At 43.3% G+C, this 18699-nt stretch overlaps 1 protein-coding gene across 3 annotated transcripts in view; it reads left to right on the forward strand.

Annotated features, from left to right (window-relative positions):
- Window positions 1-18699, forward strand: part of LOC132775583 (protocadherin-15-like) — a 100111-nt gene that overhangs the window by 74991 nt on the left and 6421 nt on the right. For 2 of the 3 annotated variants that reach the window (XM_067469393.1, XM_067469394.1), the window contains exons 10-15: window positions 1906-2012; window positions 2621-2821; window positions 5332-5463; window positions 5775-5853; window positions 10031-10221; window positions 13152-13172. In XM_067469393.1, the coding sequence (XP_067325494.1) occupies window positions 1906-2012; window positions 2621-2821; window positions 5332-5463; window positions 5775-5853; window positions 10031-10221; window positions 13152-13172 (731 nt within the window). The remainder of the gene's footprint in view (window positions 1-1905; window positions 2013-2620; window positions 2822-5331; window positions 5464-5774; window positions 5854-10030; window positions 10222-13151; window positions 13173-18699) is intronic. The other variant, XM_067469395.1, reaches the window with a different exon arrangement.

Genomic DNA, 18699 nt, shown 5'->3' on the forward strand with positions numbered 1-18699 from the left:
TGCTCCTGGAAGACAGAACAAACCTCGTACTTGGTGCTGTGAGCCAATGTGGACACCACAATTGTCAAGTCCTCCTTGGGACCAAGTTGAGAACAATAAAACCTCTTGCAATGGTGATTGTGGACATTTCTGGAGTCCTGGAAAGCCTTGCCCCCAGTTATATCAATGAATATGTGAGAGGAAGCCACAGGGAGGAGGAGGGAACAAGCTTGTTTTCTGCTTCCTTGGAGACTAGGACAAGGAACAATGGCTTCAAACTACAAGAGAGGAGATTCCATCTGAACATGAGGAAGAACTTCCTGACTGTGAGAGCCGTTCAGCAGTGGAACTCTCTGCCATGGAGTGTGGTGGAGGCTCCTTCTTTGGAAGCTTTTAAACAGAGGCTGGATGGCCATCTGTCAGGGGTGATTTGAAGGCAATATTCCTGCTTTTTGGAAGAGGGTTGGACTGGATGGCCCATGAGGTCTCTTCCAACTCTTTGATTCTATGATTCTATGACCATAATTATGACATTGATGGGGAGCATCATCATCATCATCATTGGTGTCACAGCTTATCAGATGTTATGTATTGACAAGAGTTTCAATTTTTCTGTGATTTGGATTCCATGAAAGAACCTAGAGAATCAGTGAGGGAAGAAGGATGGAGAGGAACAGGATGAAGAGGAAGTTGAGGAAGAATTGGAGGAGGAGGGAGAAGAAGAGAAGGAAGGGGAAGAGGAAGAGGAGAAGAGACAGAAGAAGAAGAAAGATTAGAAAGAAGAAGAAAAAAGAAAGAAGATGAGGAGGAAGTACAAGGGTTGAATGAAAAGTAATGCCTTCACCTTCATTACTTGGGTTTGGATGGGAATATTTTAATAACTCAAATGCAGAAATAATCCTTAGAACATGCTCATTAACTACCACCATTCATTTTCCACATAATCACCAGACAATTATATACATTTCTGCCAACGATGAACAAGTTTTCTGAAGCCGTCGTGGAAGAAGTTGACACTCTGTTTCCGCAACCAGCGTCTCACAGTTCTCTCAACATCTTCATCAGAAGCATCATGATGTCCCCGCAGATCTTATTTTATTATTGGGAACAGATGAAAGTCAGACAGAGCTAAATCTGGACTGAATGGAGGATGTTGTACCGTGGTGAGACCCAGTCACTGAAGTTTCAAGTCAGTGCACTTTCATTTCAGGCGTCAGCATCCTGGGTACCCATCGTGCACAGATCTTCTGATAGCCAAACAAAGCAATAATGTGACCCAGACGTTCTTGAGAAATGCTGATTATGCTTGAAAAATCTCTCTGAGTGATACGATGATCGTCATGAGTCAATCTATCAACCTTTTGCTTGTGATACTCGGTGGTTGCTGTCACAGGACGTCCAACGCTTTGTTTGTCACGCAAGTCAGATGTTCCTACCTCAACTTACTTGCCCAATGACGCACAGTACTCACATCAACACAATCACCATGGGGTGACACCTTCTGCTGTCAAGAATTTAGTGACTGCACATTGTTTAAGTTGCATTGACCGACCGTCTGCGCAGGGTTCCATACTTCACACTTTAACAACACAACCGTTCAATGCTAAGGCTTCCTGCCAAAATGGAACTGTAGAGGAGAGTCTACTGAACAAGCCAGTACCTGCAGCATACCAGTACTGCCATTTGTTGGGAGTTACAAAGGTGGAGGCATTACTTTTCATTCAAGCTTTGTAGTAGAAGAAGGCTGCTTTCTATCTTCCCAAGTATTATTGTATTTTCTACTGAGACATCTTTCCTGATATGTCCAAAATACAACAGTCTCGTTTTACTAATCTTTGCTTCTAGGGAGAGTTCAGACTTGATTTACTCCAGGGCTCATTGATACCCAACATTCCAAGCTTATACATATCTTTCTTCCCTTCCTAGGGACTGACCATGGCTACTTTCACATGGACAACCTCACCGGGGCCATCACCATGTTGCGGCCGGTGGAGAGCCGGGTCTCTACTCCAGTGTATAGCCTCAGCATAATGGTAGGTTCTGCCATTAAAGGTAGTTAGTGTTAGAATTAAGCTAGGAAAAATATGGCATCAAAATAGAGTCGTTTGGTTAACTCGCGGATACGGGGGCCCGAGGGGTTTCCGTATCCGCGGTTTAAAGAAACACAGATTTGGTTCGCGGCCTGAAAAAGGATAAGTTCATGCATTAGATACTTGTAAGTCAAGAAATAAACACAATGTATCACTATGGAGAGGTGAAGGTTACAATTCAATTAGTCTTTATTAGGAGTTTTGTTATAATGTTTGGACTGTGGAAAAAAGGCAAAGGAGAGAGCCCAAGGCTAGAGAGAGTCCTTGGTTGAGGCTGCTGCTGGAGCACATTCCATCAAAGTTGGCCCAATGGGGCATCCAGGAATTGCGGAACTCCCTGCTGCTGGTCAGATCAGCCAGAAGGCAGGGGCCTCGAGTGGATTCAACATCATTTGCATCCCTTGCACGTCCTCGTTTTCTGAAAAGGAACATGTAGCAGATGTAAGAGATGGGTTGGTGATTACAACTAATGATTCAGGCCTTCTCCTCCTCATTGGTGCTGCCATACTTGTACCACATCATTGTTCTCCCTCCTTCTTCCTTCTTTTCAGGCCTTTCAGGTGAACGATGCCAAGAAATATGCTGTGGCGGAGGTCCGAGTGAGGGTCTTGGCAGCCAACCGCCAATCCCCGCACTTTGTACAGTCTCAGTATCAGGCCTTTGTCCATGAAGACGAGAACATGGCCTCCTTGGTGGTGACCTATAGTGGGCGAGTCTTGTTCCTGAACGCCATGGACATGGACTTTGCTGATGTGAGTGGTATGGGAGAGAAGAGGATGGGGAAGCTCTGGAAGCAGATGACCCAGTTTCAATTTGTTGTTGATTTAGCAAAAGTTGGATCCATTTGTATCACCTAGGTTCCAAAATTAGCAATACAGTCCTCGCTCCACTTTTGTGGGTTTCACACTTGCATTTATGATTATTCGTGAGTTTGGAACATGCTGTCAACTTCCAAAGTTGGGGTTGCCATGTGAACATTTATTATAGCAGCCACATTTCCAGGAGGTAAGCCAGGTATGCTGTTTGTGAGTTGGGCAAGCCAGATGTTAGTTTCTCTTTGTCTTTTTGTTTACCTGAGCAAAACAGCTTTGTAAGTCACAGGTAAGAGAAGGAGCCGTCTCTGCATGCCACTTCACTTACCCCATGGTTCCAGTTCATCTTCCTGTTCCTATGTGCCACAAATATCTGTTTCATTCAGGTAAAAGAAGGGACAGGAAGAGGAGGATGAACTGGATCCACAGGGTAAGTAATGTCATGGGTATTCATAGAACCGGTTCCTAAATTTCTTTTTGTATTTATGTGTACCAAGCATTTCTGTTTTGCCTGGTATTCCTTCCTTTGCTTGGCTGAAAACACACACTTGCAGCATACAGAAAGAGAAAAATGGGAAGTAATTGAGGTGACACAAAGGCCTGTCTTCTCCTCAGTGGGTAGCCCTTCACTCCCTGACTGCAATGGTTCGCAGGTTCGCAGCTTGGGTGTGATCCTGGACTCATCGCTGAGCCTGGAACCCCCATGGAACACGTGACCGCATCTCCATCTACCGCATCTCCATCTACGAACCCACGCGCTCACTACATTCATCTGGAGAGGCCCTGCTCGTGATCCCGCCGGCATCGCAAGCACGTTTGGTGGGGACGCGAGACAGGGCCTTTTCTGTGGTGGCCCCCCATCTCTGGAACACTCTCCCCAAAGATCTTAGACAGGCCCCTACATTGGCAGTCTTCAGAAAGAACTTGAAGACCTGGCTGTTCCGATGTGCCTTTCCCGATTAGGAAATCTCCAATACCAAGTCCCAGACGCACTTTATTAGAATTAAGATGCTAGCGGGGTACAAATAAAGTTTAATAATAATAATAATAATAATAATAATAATAATGTTTTGGCGGTGACCAGGGGAGGATTTGCACGGTTAAAGCTTGTGCACCACCTGCACCTGTACCGGTTCTTTTTATTGCAATTTCCAGTGAGAGGGTATATCAGATTACAGAAAACATTTTGACAAAGAATGACATTGTACATACAGTCATACAGATTCTATGCAACTACATTGGATTTACAATTACATTGGTTAACAAACAAACAAAGGGGAATTACATTTTCACTCAGCATTCACACCACATGTACATGCATTCATCCTCAAGCATTAAAGTGTTACCATATCATTTTCTCCCTCCTTGGAGAAGGATCTCTTAGGCCAGACCCTGCTTTCCTGCAGCCTGCCAAGGCATCGTTCCAAAACTTCCATAATGCCAAAACTTCAAAACGCCGAAATGCCAAAACTTCTTTCCCTAATGCCAAGGAAAAGATCTGTTTTCCATACAGCAGAATATGACTCCCTGCACAAAATGTAAGACTCCAAAAGCGCACTTCTTCCTCTTCCCTTGAGAAAGAAGCCCCAAAGGGACCAGACCGCTCCTGTGCAGATCTGCCACTATCCTTAGGTACACTATCTCTCTCCTTCCCATGGAGCGGAGCACAGCGGGTGAACCAGACTCCTCAGGTCTGCCACACTTTGAGCATTATTAGATTGGGCCTTCTATAGGAATATTCTGTTGATGTCGTCCCAAAGTTGTAAATGAATGATAGACGTCTTCCATCCTGGATCCATCTCAGTTTCCTGGCCAGATGTTGATCTTCTTGATTGGTGTTGATCTTATGTTGACTTCCTTCTTAACATAAGGAATGTTGCAAACATTTCCTTAACTTGAAAGAACCATTGTCACAGTTCTTATCAATTCTCATTAGCAGGTTTTGATCACAGTTCCAGCAAGCAGATAGTTAGTCATTGCAGGCCTTAATATTATATTGGTTTTTCCAAAATTATTAACTCCAACACACATCCTTCTATTCATTCTCACACATCATATTAAATTCATGTTTGTCAAATCTGCATATTGAATTTCTTGTGACAACGGTGGTCCACGCTCTGGTTACATCCTGTATAGACCACTGCAACGTGCTTTATTAGTGGACCAAGTGGAATGATACAGCTCCTCAATCCAAATATGCCATTTGCTATATCCTCTCGGGGTGATAGGACAGAATATAAATAAATAATAATAATAATAATAATAATAATTATTATTATTATTATTATCATCATCCTTGGGTTCCTCCAGAGTTTCAACCCCATGATGCACTACAGTGCAAAATGCTTATCCAACTACATGAAGCTATATAATTATATCAGTAGACCCAGTAGGTTGACCGATCTCCTGAATGCAAAGATATCACGTTCTCTCTCCTTGGGTTCCTCCAGGGCTTCAACCCCATGGTGCGCTACAGCCTGAAACGGCAATCCAACCACACCAGGCTCTTTCAGGTGACGCCCGGAGGTCTCCTCATTGCTCGCTCTGACCACCTGCGTGCTTTTGAGCGATATGCCTTGCAGGTATGCCATGGGGCCTCCTGGTGTGGGGCTGGTCATCTAGTCTCAGGGCTAATATGGTTCACAGGAAGGGGAGGGATGGGCAATAGATGCCTTCTTTAGAAATGAAATCTATTGAAAATGTCCCACTAGTAAGGGAAATACATTGTGGGAGGGCAATGGGTGGGCCTTACCTGCTGTGGCACCTTGTTATGGCATTCCCTCCCTCCCTCTAGAGGTCTGACGGGGACCAGCATTGTCATCATTTTGGCAACAAGTCAAAACTTGCTTTTTCTTAAAACCTTTGAATCTCATTGAATGTATCCTTCATTTAGATCATTGCGCGAGACGAGGAGTCTGGGGAAACCACCAATACTACAGTCAAGGTGGAAGTGCTGAGATTCGGAGAGGAAGGTATGTCAGGTTGGGTGGTAGTTGGCATGGAAAAATGGATCGGGGTGGGGCAAGTATGTGTGGATTTCCCAACGGAGAACAAATTTGGAGTTCACGATCCATGAGTGGAGATAAAAGTGGCACGTTGAACATCCCCACAACACAATCTCTTTGATCATCTGGAGAGGTCCTGCTCACGCTCCCACCTGCATCGCAGGCACAATTGGTGGGGACAAGAGAGAGGGCCTTTTCGGTGGTGGCCCCTCGACTCTGGAACTCACTTCCTAAGGATATCAGGCATGCCCCAACTCTGGCAGTCTTTATTATTATTATTATTATTATTATTATTATTAACTTTATTTGTACCCCGCTAGCATCTCCCGAAGGACTCGATGCGGCTTACACAGGCCGAAGCCTCAAAACACAATACAATAGAGAACATAACACAACAATAGCAAAGCAAATCAAAACAATAAGCAAAATAACGACAATGGCAGTACATCAAGACATTATTAAAAACTGGTTCGGCCGGCGCAATGGGGTACAAGGGTTAAAAGTGCTGAAATGGCAGGAGGCACGTAGGATTAAAAGTGCGGTGTGCAGCGACGATTAGTTATGCTAAGGTGCTACTAGGACTTGGGGTGGGGATTCCTAGTCTGAGAAGGCACAACGGAACAGCCAAGTTTTTAAATTCCTTCTGAAAACGGCTAGAGTAGGGGCCTGTCTGAGATCTTTTGGGAGGGCGTTCCAAAGTCGGGGGGCCGCCACAGAAAAGGCCCTGTCCCGTGTCCCCACCAAGCGCGCTTGCGACGTGGGTGGGATCACGAGCAGGGCCTCTCCAGATGACCGGAGCGAGCGTGTGGGTTTGTAGATGGAGATGCGGTCACGCAGGTAGGGTGGTCCCAAACCGTTTAGGGCTTTGTAGGTGAGCACCTGCACCTTGAATTGGGCTCGGAAAATAAATGGCAGCCAGTGGAGCTCCTTAAACAGAGGGGTAGACCTCTCTTGATAATGAGCCCCGGTTAGCATCCTGGCTGCGGCCCGCTGGACCAATTGAAGTTTCCGAGCCGTCTTCAAGGGCAGCCCCACGTAGAGCGCATTGCAGTAATCCATTCTAGAGGTGACCAAGGCGTGGACCACCCCGGCCAGATCAGCCTTCACGAGGTATGGTCTTTAGGAGGAGCTTGAAGACGTGGTTGTTCCAGTGTGCCTTCCCAGAATAATGATCCCATGACACTTTGTCCTCCAAAGCACTTTACATTGTTTTAGGTCTGCCTGTATGTTTTCCACAAACACCCCATTACTTATTTCGCCCAAGTCCAGCATTATTTTAATTTCAATTTACATTTGGCCTTCCCATAGATTTTAATAGTGTGTTGTCTTTTTGTTAATGCTTACATTATTGTTTATTGTCTATGTTTGGTTTTACTTGCTTGATTTGTTGTTATTATTGCTTGTATTGTTGTATTTGGGCTCGGCCTCATGTAAGCCGCACCGAGTCCCTTAGAGAGATGGTAGTGGGGTATAAATAAATTACTACTACTACTACTACTCCTATTACTACTACTTATAGATGTCCCTCATGGGCAGCACTCTACAAGTCCTATCTGGCTCCATTCTATTGGTATTGATTATTGTTTAAGAAGATGTTCTCAGTATTTGGCACTGTTTGGAACCATAACTTCTGATTCTTGGCCCAAAGGACATAATATTGCTTTTACAGCATTTCTAGCATAGCACAAATGACAGATCCCAGCAAAGAAGACAGACCTTGGGGGGATATTGTCAAAATGGAGTTCATTAAGCATTCAGCTGAATCTTTAATTCTTATTTTATGCTAACAGTATCTGAGGAGTGAATATATGCAGGATAGTGAGAGTCAGGTGGGTTTCCTGCATCACGCGTATCAGATCAATCTATGTAAACAAAAATGTAATGTTCGTTTGTGGGATGAACAGAACTCAAAAACCACTGGACGAATTGACACCAAATTTGGACACAAGACACCTAACAACCCAATGTATGTCCTTCACTCAAAAAAATTGAGTTTGTCATTTGGGTGTTATAGTTTCTGGGGTTTATAGTTCACCTACAATCAAAGACCATTCTGAACCCCACCAGTGATGAAATTGGGCCAAACTTAGCACAAAGGACTCCCATGACCAACAGAAAACACCAGAATGGTTTGGTGGGCATTGACCTTAAGTTTGAGACTTGTAGTTCACCTACATCCAGAGAGCACTGTGGACTCAAACAATGATGGATCTGGACCAAATTTGGCACAAATATTCCATATGTCCGAATATGAACATGGAGTTTGGGGAAAATAGACATTGACATTTGGGAGTTGTAGTTACTGGGATTTATAGTTCACCTACAATCTGAGCATTCTGAACACTACAAGCAACAGAATTGGGCCAGACTTCCCACACAGAAGCCCATGACTAACAGAAAATACTTAAGGCCATCTAGTCCCAACTCCCTTCCCCAGGGCAAGAAAACGTAATCAAAGCCCTCCTGACAAAAAGCCATCCAGCCAGAGATATAGATAGATATGATTCGCACACACACAGATATAGTATCATAGACCCCTGAAGAAGGACAATGATATTGTCACATGTTCCAGAGTAGGCAAACCAGACACTCTCCACATCAACACTGACAAAGAAACAACAGAAACACTGTTTACCCACAAGCATAAAGAAATTACATACATTAGAAACCAAAACTTTCTCATTTTCTTTTCCAGATCACCAGACAGAGCCACAGCAACACGTTGCAAGGGACGGCTAGTCTATATAAATAAAAATGTAATGTTAGTTTGTGGGATTAACAGAACTCAAAAACCACTGGACGAACTGACACCAAATTTGGACACAAGACACCTCTCAGGACAGGGAGTGACCATCACTCATAAAAACACAAAAACACAGCAGAAGGGACTTAAAAAGCCAAAAATGCAAAAAGGTGCTACAGCACATGCACAAAACGACTCCACGCAGCAAACAAAACACACAATAGCATATCCACACTCTCTTCCGGACTACAGTTCCCAGCATCCCTTAGACCAGGCCCTTTAGGAGAAGAGGATGATCCAAATGCACTGCTTCCAAGAGGCAAGCTTTCTTCTCCTTGGATTTCTTTGAGAGCCTACCAATCCCTGCAGATTTCCAATTTCCTTTTCCTGGACTGCAACTCTCAGCAATCCTCCAGATAGATATACATAGAGATAGATAATAGGTAGATATATTGATCAGGAGGACTTCTGGGAGTTGCAGTCCAAGAATAAGTAGAGAAGGAAGAACGGGGAGAAAGAGGAAGGGAAAGAAAATATGGGGGGAAGAAAGGGAAGAGGAAGAGAAGGAAGGAACGTTAAGATCGAAGGGGCAGTTCTGATCTCCAGTGGAAGGGAGTTCCAGAGTCGAGGGGCCACCACCAAGAAGGCCCTGTCTCTCATCCCCACCAGCTGCGCCTGTGAGGCCGGTGGGATCGAGAGCAGGGTCCCTCCAGACGATCTTAGCAATCTTGATGGCTCATAGGGGAGGATACGTTCGGACAGGTAAATTGTGCTGGAGTCGTTTAGGTTCAATTCCATAATTGGTGGAGTTCAGAATGCTCTTTGATTGTAGGTGAACTATACATCCCAGTAACTACAACTCGCATATGTCAAGGTCTATTTTCCCCCAAGAGTGCCTCAAGAGCACCCTTGGGCAAAATCAACTATTCTGCAAATGTTTACTTTGCGTATGGGTTGAGCCGCCCCTGCGTGGCAGGTACAGCTGGTAATCAATAAATCTGATACACTCCTGTCATTTGACAATGGTGCCTCTAACACTATTGAGAGCTCTCCTTCTGCTGAGGAATGATTTTTCAATATCAGAGAAGGAAAACGCTGAACATTTGACTCCTCATGCAGCTTAACACTTATTGTCAACAGTCAGTGCTCAGATTGTATGTACATTCCTTCATAGCAAAGAGTTGGACTGGTTAGTTCTTGTGGTCTCTTCCAGCGTGAGGATTCTGTGATTGTTTCTCTCTCCTCAATGGTTGATATTTGCGTTCTTTAATAATTGAGCATGAAATGCAAAGTCACATTTGTGGCTGCCATTCTGTACGTCGCCGTGTCAAATTTCTCCACACTGTTTGTTTCTCACAATGACAACATGGCTCTTTTCCTCCCTTGCTTTCCTTCTGATAGTGCCTCTGGATCCCGCGGATGCCGAGCACCAAGGCAGGCTGGACGCCGGGATCCTGGCCGGCAGTCTTGGGGCGCTGCTCTTGGTGACCGCCATCGTCCTGTTCCTCATTCTGCGCGCCATGAAGAAGAGGCAACGCCACCAGCAGAACATGGAGCGGGCAGCCCTGGCCATGGAGAAGCACCCCAACGTGGTAAGCAAGCAGAGAAGACGAGGGAGTGAGAAGAAGAGACAGGGAAGTCCTAGGTGTAGCGACATCTAGATAGGGTTTCCAGACAGAAAACTAGAGAGGTCTCTTGGACCTTTAATGGTTATTTAGGAGAGGAATTTCAAGAGGTGTTGCTTGTCAAGAAACTAGGTAACAGCCAACATCTGCTGAACTTCCTTCTTCTACACAACCATTAAATGAAAAGATCCATCTCCAGTTTTTACTCTGGGAACCCTAGATCTAGAAAATATAACTTGGCCAAAGCTTGATGTCAAGAGAACTGTGGTTGGACCAGGGTGGCTTTGGCAACACAGAATATGCTTAAGATCCAATCTGCATATATAAGTACACCATGCATTGTTTAATACAACTGACTATGGCCTCTCATTTGAAGTTATGAGCTGCTTCTACTGAAAAACACTGCCTAGGTCAATATTTCTCAAACTTTTCCAAATGTTAGGACCTTCCAGAATCCATGACCTTTGGCCATGCTGGCTGGGAATTGTGGGATTAGAAGTCCTAAACATCTGGAAACCCAGTGTTTGAGGACCATTGGTGTAGATCAGTGGTAACCAACCCTTGGTTCTCCAGGTGGTTAGGACTTCAACTCCCTGAAAACCCAGCCAGGTTGTCTAACTGACAGGACACCTCTGGAGCTCATGGAGGATGAAAGGTTGGGAACCATTGGTGTAAAAGATGATAGCCTATAGAAGAATTTAGCAAGACTATGTTAGAAGAAGAGACCTCATGGGCCATCCAGTCCAACCCCCTGTCAAGAAGCAGGAGATTTGAATGCAATATTCCTGCTTCTTGGCAGGGGGTTGGACTGGATGGCCCATGAGGTCTCTTCCAACTCTTTGATTCTATGATTCTACGATTCTATGAAGTCTAGGAAGAGTTGGTATTTAGTTCTTAAACTACTATGCCATGCTGGTCCTTTCTGTCTCCGTCTATGTACACATATCTTTTTAAAATGGAAAGTGACTCAAAGGTACTAAGGTGAGAGTTTCAACCCATGAGCAGCTGGAGAACTATAGTTTGATCTGTAATCCAGTTCAGAGATCAGTGTCATGAGGTTCTCCAGATGTTCATGGGCTACATGAGTCTCCAGATTAGAGATTGGATTAGAGAGAATGCTGGGTCTTGCAGTTCGGTACTATCTGGAGGGTCCAACCCTGGTGGTTTCAGTTTTCCTTTTCCCTAGACTTGACCTTAGGAGAGGTATGCTTTCCTTCACATTGGCTCCTTCAAGACTGGTGCTATAACTCCTGAAATAGCTATCCTTCATCCTTCGCTTCTCCTGGATGTTGCAAGTTGGTCAAACCCTTCCGTTCTTCTTTCCCTTCCACTATTCCTTTGCTGCTTTCTTTGCAAGTCATTGGCAACCTCTCCTGGTCCCATCCTGATTTCCTGACATCTGCTCCTCCCAGCCTGACCTGATCCTTGCCTTGCCACCATCAAGTCATGGGCGGTGGGGGTGGGGAACCATCCACTTGCAGAAACTTTTGGAAGTTGTATTCAGGGTGATGTTTCTATCAATGCAATGACCTTGCCAATATGATTCTGTGAGGGTCTACATATGGAGAACCTTCAGCAAGAGTAAGTTCCTTTGAGACAATGCTGTGAATTGTGGTCAACCCCGAGAAAGGTTATGAGTCCATCTTGATGTATTTCCATGATATAAATCCTGAAGACATTGCAGTCATTGTTTACTTTCATTCTTGGAACTTGGGCCTAAGAAATCAACATGACATACTAGATCAGTGTTTCTCAACCTTCCTAATGCCACGACCCCTTAATACAGTTCCTTATGTTGTGGTGACCCCCAACCATAACATCATTTCTGTTGCTACTTCACAACTGTAATTGTACTCCTATTATGAATCGTAATGTAAACATCTGATATGCAGGATATATTTGCATTCCCTGGACCAAACTGGGCACAAATATCCAATAATACAACCAAATTTGAATACTGGTGGGATTGTGGAGAGGATTGATTTTGTCATTTGGGAGTTGTAGTTGCTGGGATTTATAGTTCACCTCCAATCAAAGAGCATTCTGAAATCCACCAATAACGGAATTGAACCAAATTTGGAACACAGACCTCCCATGACCAACAGGAAATATGGGAAGGGTGTGCTGGGCATTGACCTTGAGTTTTGGAGTTGTAGTTCACCTACATCTAGATGTAGTTCACCTACATCTAGAGAGCACTGTGCATCAAATAATGATGGATCTGGACCAAACTTGGCACAAATACTCACCTACATCTAGAGAGCACTGTGCACTCAAACAATCTGAACCAAACTTGGCACAAATACTCAAGATGCCCATATGTGGATACTGGTGGAGTTTGGGGAATATAAACCTTGACATTTGGGAGTTGTTCTTGTTGGGATTTATAGTTTGCCTACAATCAGAGTATTCTGTTCTCCACCAAGGATAGAATTGGCCAAACTTCCCACACAGAACCCCCATGACCAACAGAAAATACTATGTTTTCTGATGGTCTTTGGTGACCCCTCTGACATTCCCTGGCGACCCCCGCAGGGGTCGCGACCCCCAAGTTGAGAACCACTGTACTAGATGCTCACAGAGCAGGGGGAAATTACAGTTTTCTGCCTTGATCCTAATAGATCTGGGGAAAGTTACTTTTTTTTTAATGACAATTCCCAGCCAATCCTGGCTGCTGGGTTCCATCTGACCATGACTTTTGGTCAGGTTTCCTAAAGATGGGCACAATGCCGGTCAGGCTGCGGCATCTCCCCTCCTCTTATGTGTCTGTGCTGCGTTTCTGTTCACGCTCGTTCTCATGCCTTTTCCTTTTCTCTCTTTCTCTTTCTCTCTCTTTCTCTTTTTCTCTCTGGCTTCTCTCCCATCTTTCGCTCTCGGCTCGCCCTGCCATGTGACAGAGCTTAAAATGGTTCCAGCCGGTGAGTGTCCGGAGGGGAGGGGAAGGGTGTTGTTTGCTATGCAGTAGAAGCTCTCCCTCTCCCTGCGTGTATGTCGTCAAGCTAGAAAATGGGAAGTGGCCATGGTGTAAGGTATCAAAGGAGGGCTGAGTCGGAGGGACAGAGGAAAGCTAAGGAGGATGCTGAGCTGGCACTCCATGTCTCCTGTCAATCAGTGGCTATTTGGGTTGAGGGAATGGGGCCAAACCCAGAGACATCCAACTGCCATTACACAGCCTGGGCAAGGAGGTAATGGGTATGCACAAGGAGGTAATAGGTACTATGCATTGCGCAAGGAGGTAATGGATACCTTACATTGTACAGGGGGGTAATGATTACCTTTCATTGCGCAATGAGGTAATAGGCATGTTACATTGCACAAGGATGTCATAGATACCTAACACTGCACAAGTAGGTAATGGATATATTGCATTGTGCAAAGAGTAATGAGAACATTACATTGCACAAGGAGATAATAGATACCTAGCTTTGCATTGCACAAGGAGGTAATAGATATGTTACATTGTACAAAGAGGTAATGGTACATTGCATTGCACAAGGGGGTAATGATTACCTTTCATTGCACAATGAGTAAATAGGTATGTTACATTGCACAAGGATGTCATAGATACCTAACACTGCACAAGTAGGTAATGGATATCTTGCATTGTGTAAGGAGTAATGACAACATTACATTGCACAAGAAGATAATAGATACCTAGCTTTGCATTGCACAATGAGGTAATAGATATATTGCATTGTACAAAGAGGTAATGGTACATTGCATTGCACAAGGGGGTAATGATTACCTTTCATTGCACAATGAGGTAATAAGTATGTTACATTGCACAAGGATGTCATAGATACCTAACACTGCTCAAGTAGGTAATGGATATCTTGCATTGTGCAAGGAGTAATGAGAACATTGCATTGTGGAAGAAGATAATAGATACCTAGCTTTGCATTGCACAAGGAGGTAATAGGTATGTTACATTGCACAAGGATGTCATAGATACCTAACATTGCACAAGGAGGTAATGGATACCTTGTATTGTACAAGGAGTAATGAGAACATTACATTGCAGAAGAAGATAATAGATACCTAGCCTTGCATTGTACAAGGAGGGATGTTACATTGTACAAAGAGGTAATGGTACATTGCATTGCACAAGGGGGTAATGATTACCTTTCATTGCACAATGAGTAAATAGGTATGTTACATTGCACAAGGATGTCATAGATACCTAACATTGCACAAGGAGGTAATGGATATCTTGCATTGTGCAAGGAGTAATGAGAACATTACATTGCAAAAGAAGATAATAGATACCTAGCTTTGCATTGCACAAGGAGGTAATAGATATATTGCATTGTACAAAGAGGTAATGGTACATTGCATTGCACAAGGGGGTAATGATTACCTTTCATTGCACAATGAGGTAATAAGTATGTTACATTGCACAAGGATGTCATAGATACCTAACACTGCACAAGGAGGTAATGGATATCTTGCATTGTGTAAGGAGTGACGACAACATTACATTGCACAAGAAGATAACTGATACCTAGCTTTGCATTGCACAATGAGGTAATAGGTATGTTACATTGCACAAGGATGTCATAGATACCTAACATTGCACAGGGAGGTAATGGATACCTTGCATTGTACAAGGAGTAATGAGAACATTACATTGCAGAAGAAGATAATAGATACCTAGCCTTGCATTGCACAAGGAGGTATGTTACATTGTACAAAGAGGTAATGGTACATTGCATTGCACAAGGGGGTAATGATTACCTTTCATTGCACAATGAGTAAATAGGTATGTTACATTGCACAAGGATGTCATAGATACCTAACACTGCACAAGTAGGTAATGGATATCTTGCATTGTGTAAGGAGTAATGACAACATTACATTGCACAAGAAGATAACTGATACCTAGCTTTGCATTGCACAATGAGGTAATAGGTATGTTACATTGCACAAGGATGTCATAGATACCTAACATTACACAAGGAGGTAATGGATACCTTGCATTGTACAAGGAGTAATGAGAACATTACATTGCAGAAGAAGATAATAGATACCTAGCCTTGCATTGTACAAGGAGGTATGTTACATTGTACAAAGAGGTAATGGTACATTGCATTGCACAAGGGGGTAATGATTACCTTTCATTGCACAATGAGTAAATAGGTATGTTACATTGCACAAGGATGTCATAGATACCTAACACTGCACAAGTAGGTAATGGATATCTTGCATTGTGTAAGGAGTAATGACAACATTACATTGCACAAGAAGATAACTGATACCTAGCTTTGCATTGCACAATGAGGTAATAGGTATGTTACATTGCACAAGGATGTCATAGATACCTAACATTGCACAAGGAGGTAATGGATACCTTGCATTGTACAAGGAGTAATGACAACATTGCATTGCAGAAGAAGATAATAGATACCTAGCCTTGCATTGTACAAGGAGGTATGTTACATTGTACAAAGAGGTAATGGTACATTGCATTGCACAAGGGGGTAATGATTACCTTTCATTGCACAGTGAGGTAATAGGTATGTTACATTGCACAAGGATATCATAGATACCTAACACTGCACAAGTAGGTAATGGATATCTTGCATTGTGCAAGGAGTAATGACAACATTACATTGCACAAGAAGATAACTGATACCTAGCTTTGCATTGCACAAGGAGGTAATAGATATATTGCATTGTACAAAGAGGTAATGGTACATTGCATTGCACAAGGGGGTAATGATTACCTTTCATTGCACAATGAGGTAAGAAGTATGTTACATTGCACAAGGATGTCATAGATACCTAACACTGCACAAGGAGGTAATGGATATCTTGCATTGTGTAAGGAGTGACGACAACATTACATTGCACAAGAAGATAACTGATACCTAGCTTTGCATTGCACAATGAGGTAATAGGTATGTTACATTGCACAAGGATGTCATAGATACCTAATATTGCACAGGGAGGTAATGGATACCTTGCATTGTACAAGGAGTAATGAGAACATTACATTGCAGAAGAAGATAATAGATACCTAGCCTTGCATTGTACAAGGAGGTATGTTACATTGTACAAAGAGGTAATGGTGCATTGCATTGCACAAGGGGGTAATGATTACCTTTCATTGCACAATGAGGTAATAGGTATGTTACATTGCACAAGGATATCATAGATACCTAACACTGCTCAAGTAGGTAATGGATATCTTGCATTGTGTAAGGAGTAATGACAACATTACATTGCACCAGAAGATAACTGATATCTAGCTTTGCATTGCACAAGGAGGTAATAGATACGTAACATTGTACAAAGAGGTAATGGTACATTGCATTGCACAAGGGGGTAAAGGATATATTGCATTGTGCAAGGAGGAAATGATAACTTTATATTGAACAAGGAGATAATAGGTATCTTGATTGCACAAGGAGGTAATATATACCTCCTTGCACAACATACAGAGAAATACCGTATTTTCTGGCACATAAGACTACTTTTTAACCCAAGAAAATCTCAAAAATTAGGGGTCGTCTTATAAGCAGGAGTCATTTTATACGTGGGAGTAGCCTTATATGTGTGAGTCGTCTTATATGCATGAGTAGTCTTATATGCTGGGGGTCGTCTTATAGAGCGGGTGCTGAAATTTCCAATCCGGACTGGAGAATCTGTGGTTGCTGCATATGGTGGGGGGAGCTCAAAAATGGCAGTGGCCTCATCCCTGCCGTATGCAGTGACTGTATGAAAGCATTAAGGGTGACGCTGTACAAGTACGGTAGAAGAAAATCCATTCATCAGGATTCATGGACTTAATGGGGTCACGATGCTGAGGTGAAGGGGCGCCTCACCGGGAAGGTGTAAGTGAAGGGCGGAGCAAGCTGCAGGCATCCAGGTTGCCCGGGGTATGGAAAAAGAGAGAGAGTGGCTCTGGGCCCAGAAAAACACGCCTCTTTTACCTGTCTCTTGTATCCTATTACCGTCCCTCCTCCTCTACCTCTCAGAGCTCGCTCCTGAAGACTGCAGTGAAGTGGTGCAGGTGCGCATGTGCGAGATCTGAGAGGCAGAGAAGGAAGTACAGTAATAGGAAAATTACCATATTGAAATCAAATCTGATGCTTTTAAAAATTTTATTTGGTGTGTGTTGGAAGAGGGGTAGTCTTATACGGCGAGTATATCCCAAACTCTATTTTTTAACTGGAAAAGTTGGGGGTCATCTTATACGCCCAGTCGTCTTATATGCCGGAAAATACGGTACTTGTATTACCACAGCCTGCATTTATGCTAATATACTGTAAATCTTGAATCTAAACCTATCTAGTTAAGAAAATATAAACGTTTAAAAATGGTCAGTTGTAATGACCAGTAGTGAGTGCTGGTCATTACAAGAGGAGTCTGTTGGAAGAGGAGAGGAGTCTGTTGGATTTGCCCCATAGGTCATCATTTTGCTTTAACAGTATAAGATCCTTCTCGACCCTCAAGAAACATGGTTTTGGATCATTTTTAAAATAAACTTTCAAATAATTTCCCCATTTTTTATCAACCTAAATAGTGAACTTTCTTCTTTGACAGCTAGAGGGCATGGGTAGGCTGCTTGTGTAGAAACTAAGGCGGCCAGAACAAAAACTTTGATGGCCGTGTAGAAGAGGGAATTTAAAAAATATGTTTTTCATTGTGCTATCAAACACATCTCCTCAAAATCCCTCTTCTCCCAATCTTTGAAGGTACAGGAGCCATCTCCAATGTTCACCCTGGAAACCCATCTTTTTCTAGGGCTCACCAGTTCCTCTGTCTCCTCATTGTCACCTCCTGAAAGACCTGTTTTTCGTTTACTCTGTGTTTTCTATTACATGTTGCTTTCTATTCCACTTTCAACTTCCAAATTTCAACAAAATTAGAAATATTTGGTACCTTCCTTGACAATTGGTTGAAATTGAATCCTCCTTCATTTGGACCAAGTCAAATTCAGGCAGCCCAACAATGAGTCAGTTCTTTCTCCCTCATTCATATATATAGAAATGGATAGAGTCGCTCGGATAACTCGTTGCTCGTAATAATTTCGTTAAAATTACCTTTTTGAAGCAATATTGAAGTTATTTTAAAAACAGGAAGTCCCTTTGCCCTTCCGAAACTTTTCCCGCCATTTTTGTTACGACTCAGGAAGTGAGTCAGAAATGATTCAGCTTTTCCCCGCTTCTGGTCCCTGGCCTTGGCTCAAGCCAGAGAAGCCAGTTTTAAACCAGAGAAGGAAGGAATTTCCTGGCCTTTGCTCAAGCCAGAGAAGCCAGTTTTAAAGCCAGAGAAGGAAGGAATTTCTTGGCCTCAGCTCAAGCCAGAGAAGCCAATTTTAAAGCCAGAGAAGCCAGTTTTAAAGCCAGAGAAGCCAGTTTTAAACCAGAGAAGGAAGGAATTTCCTGGCCTCGGCTCAAGCCAGAGAAGCCAGTTTTAAAGCCAGAGAAGCCAGTTTTAAAG

Source organism: Anolis sagrei, chromosome 5, assembly GCF_037176765.1.
Source record: "Anolis sagrei isolate rAnoSag1 chromosome 5, rAnoSag1.mat, whole genome shotgun sequence".
NCBI classification, from domain to species: domain Eukaryota; kingdom Metazoa; phylum Chordata; class Lepidosauria; order Squamata; family Dactyloidae; genus Anolis; species Anolis sagrei.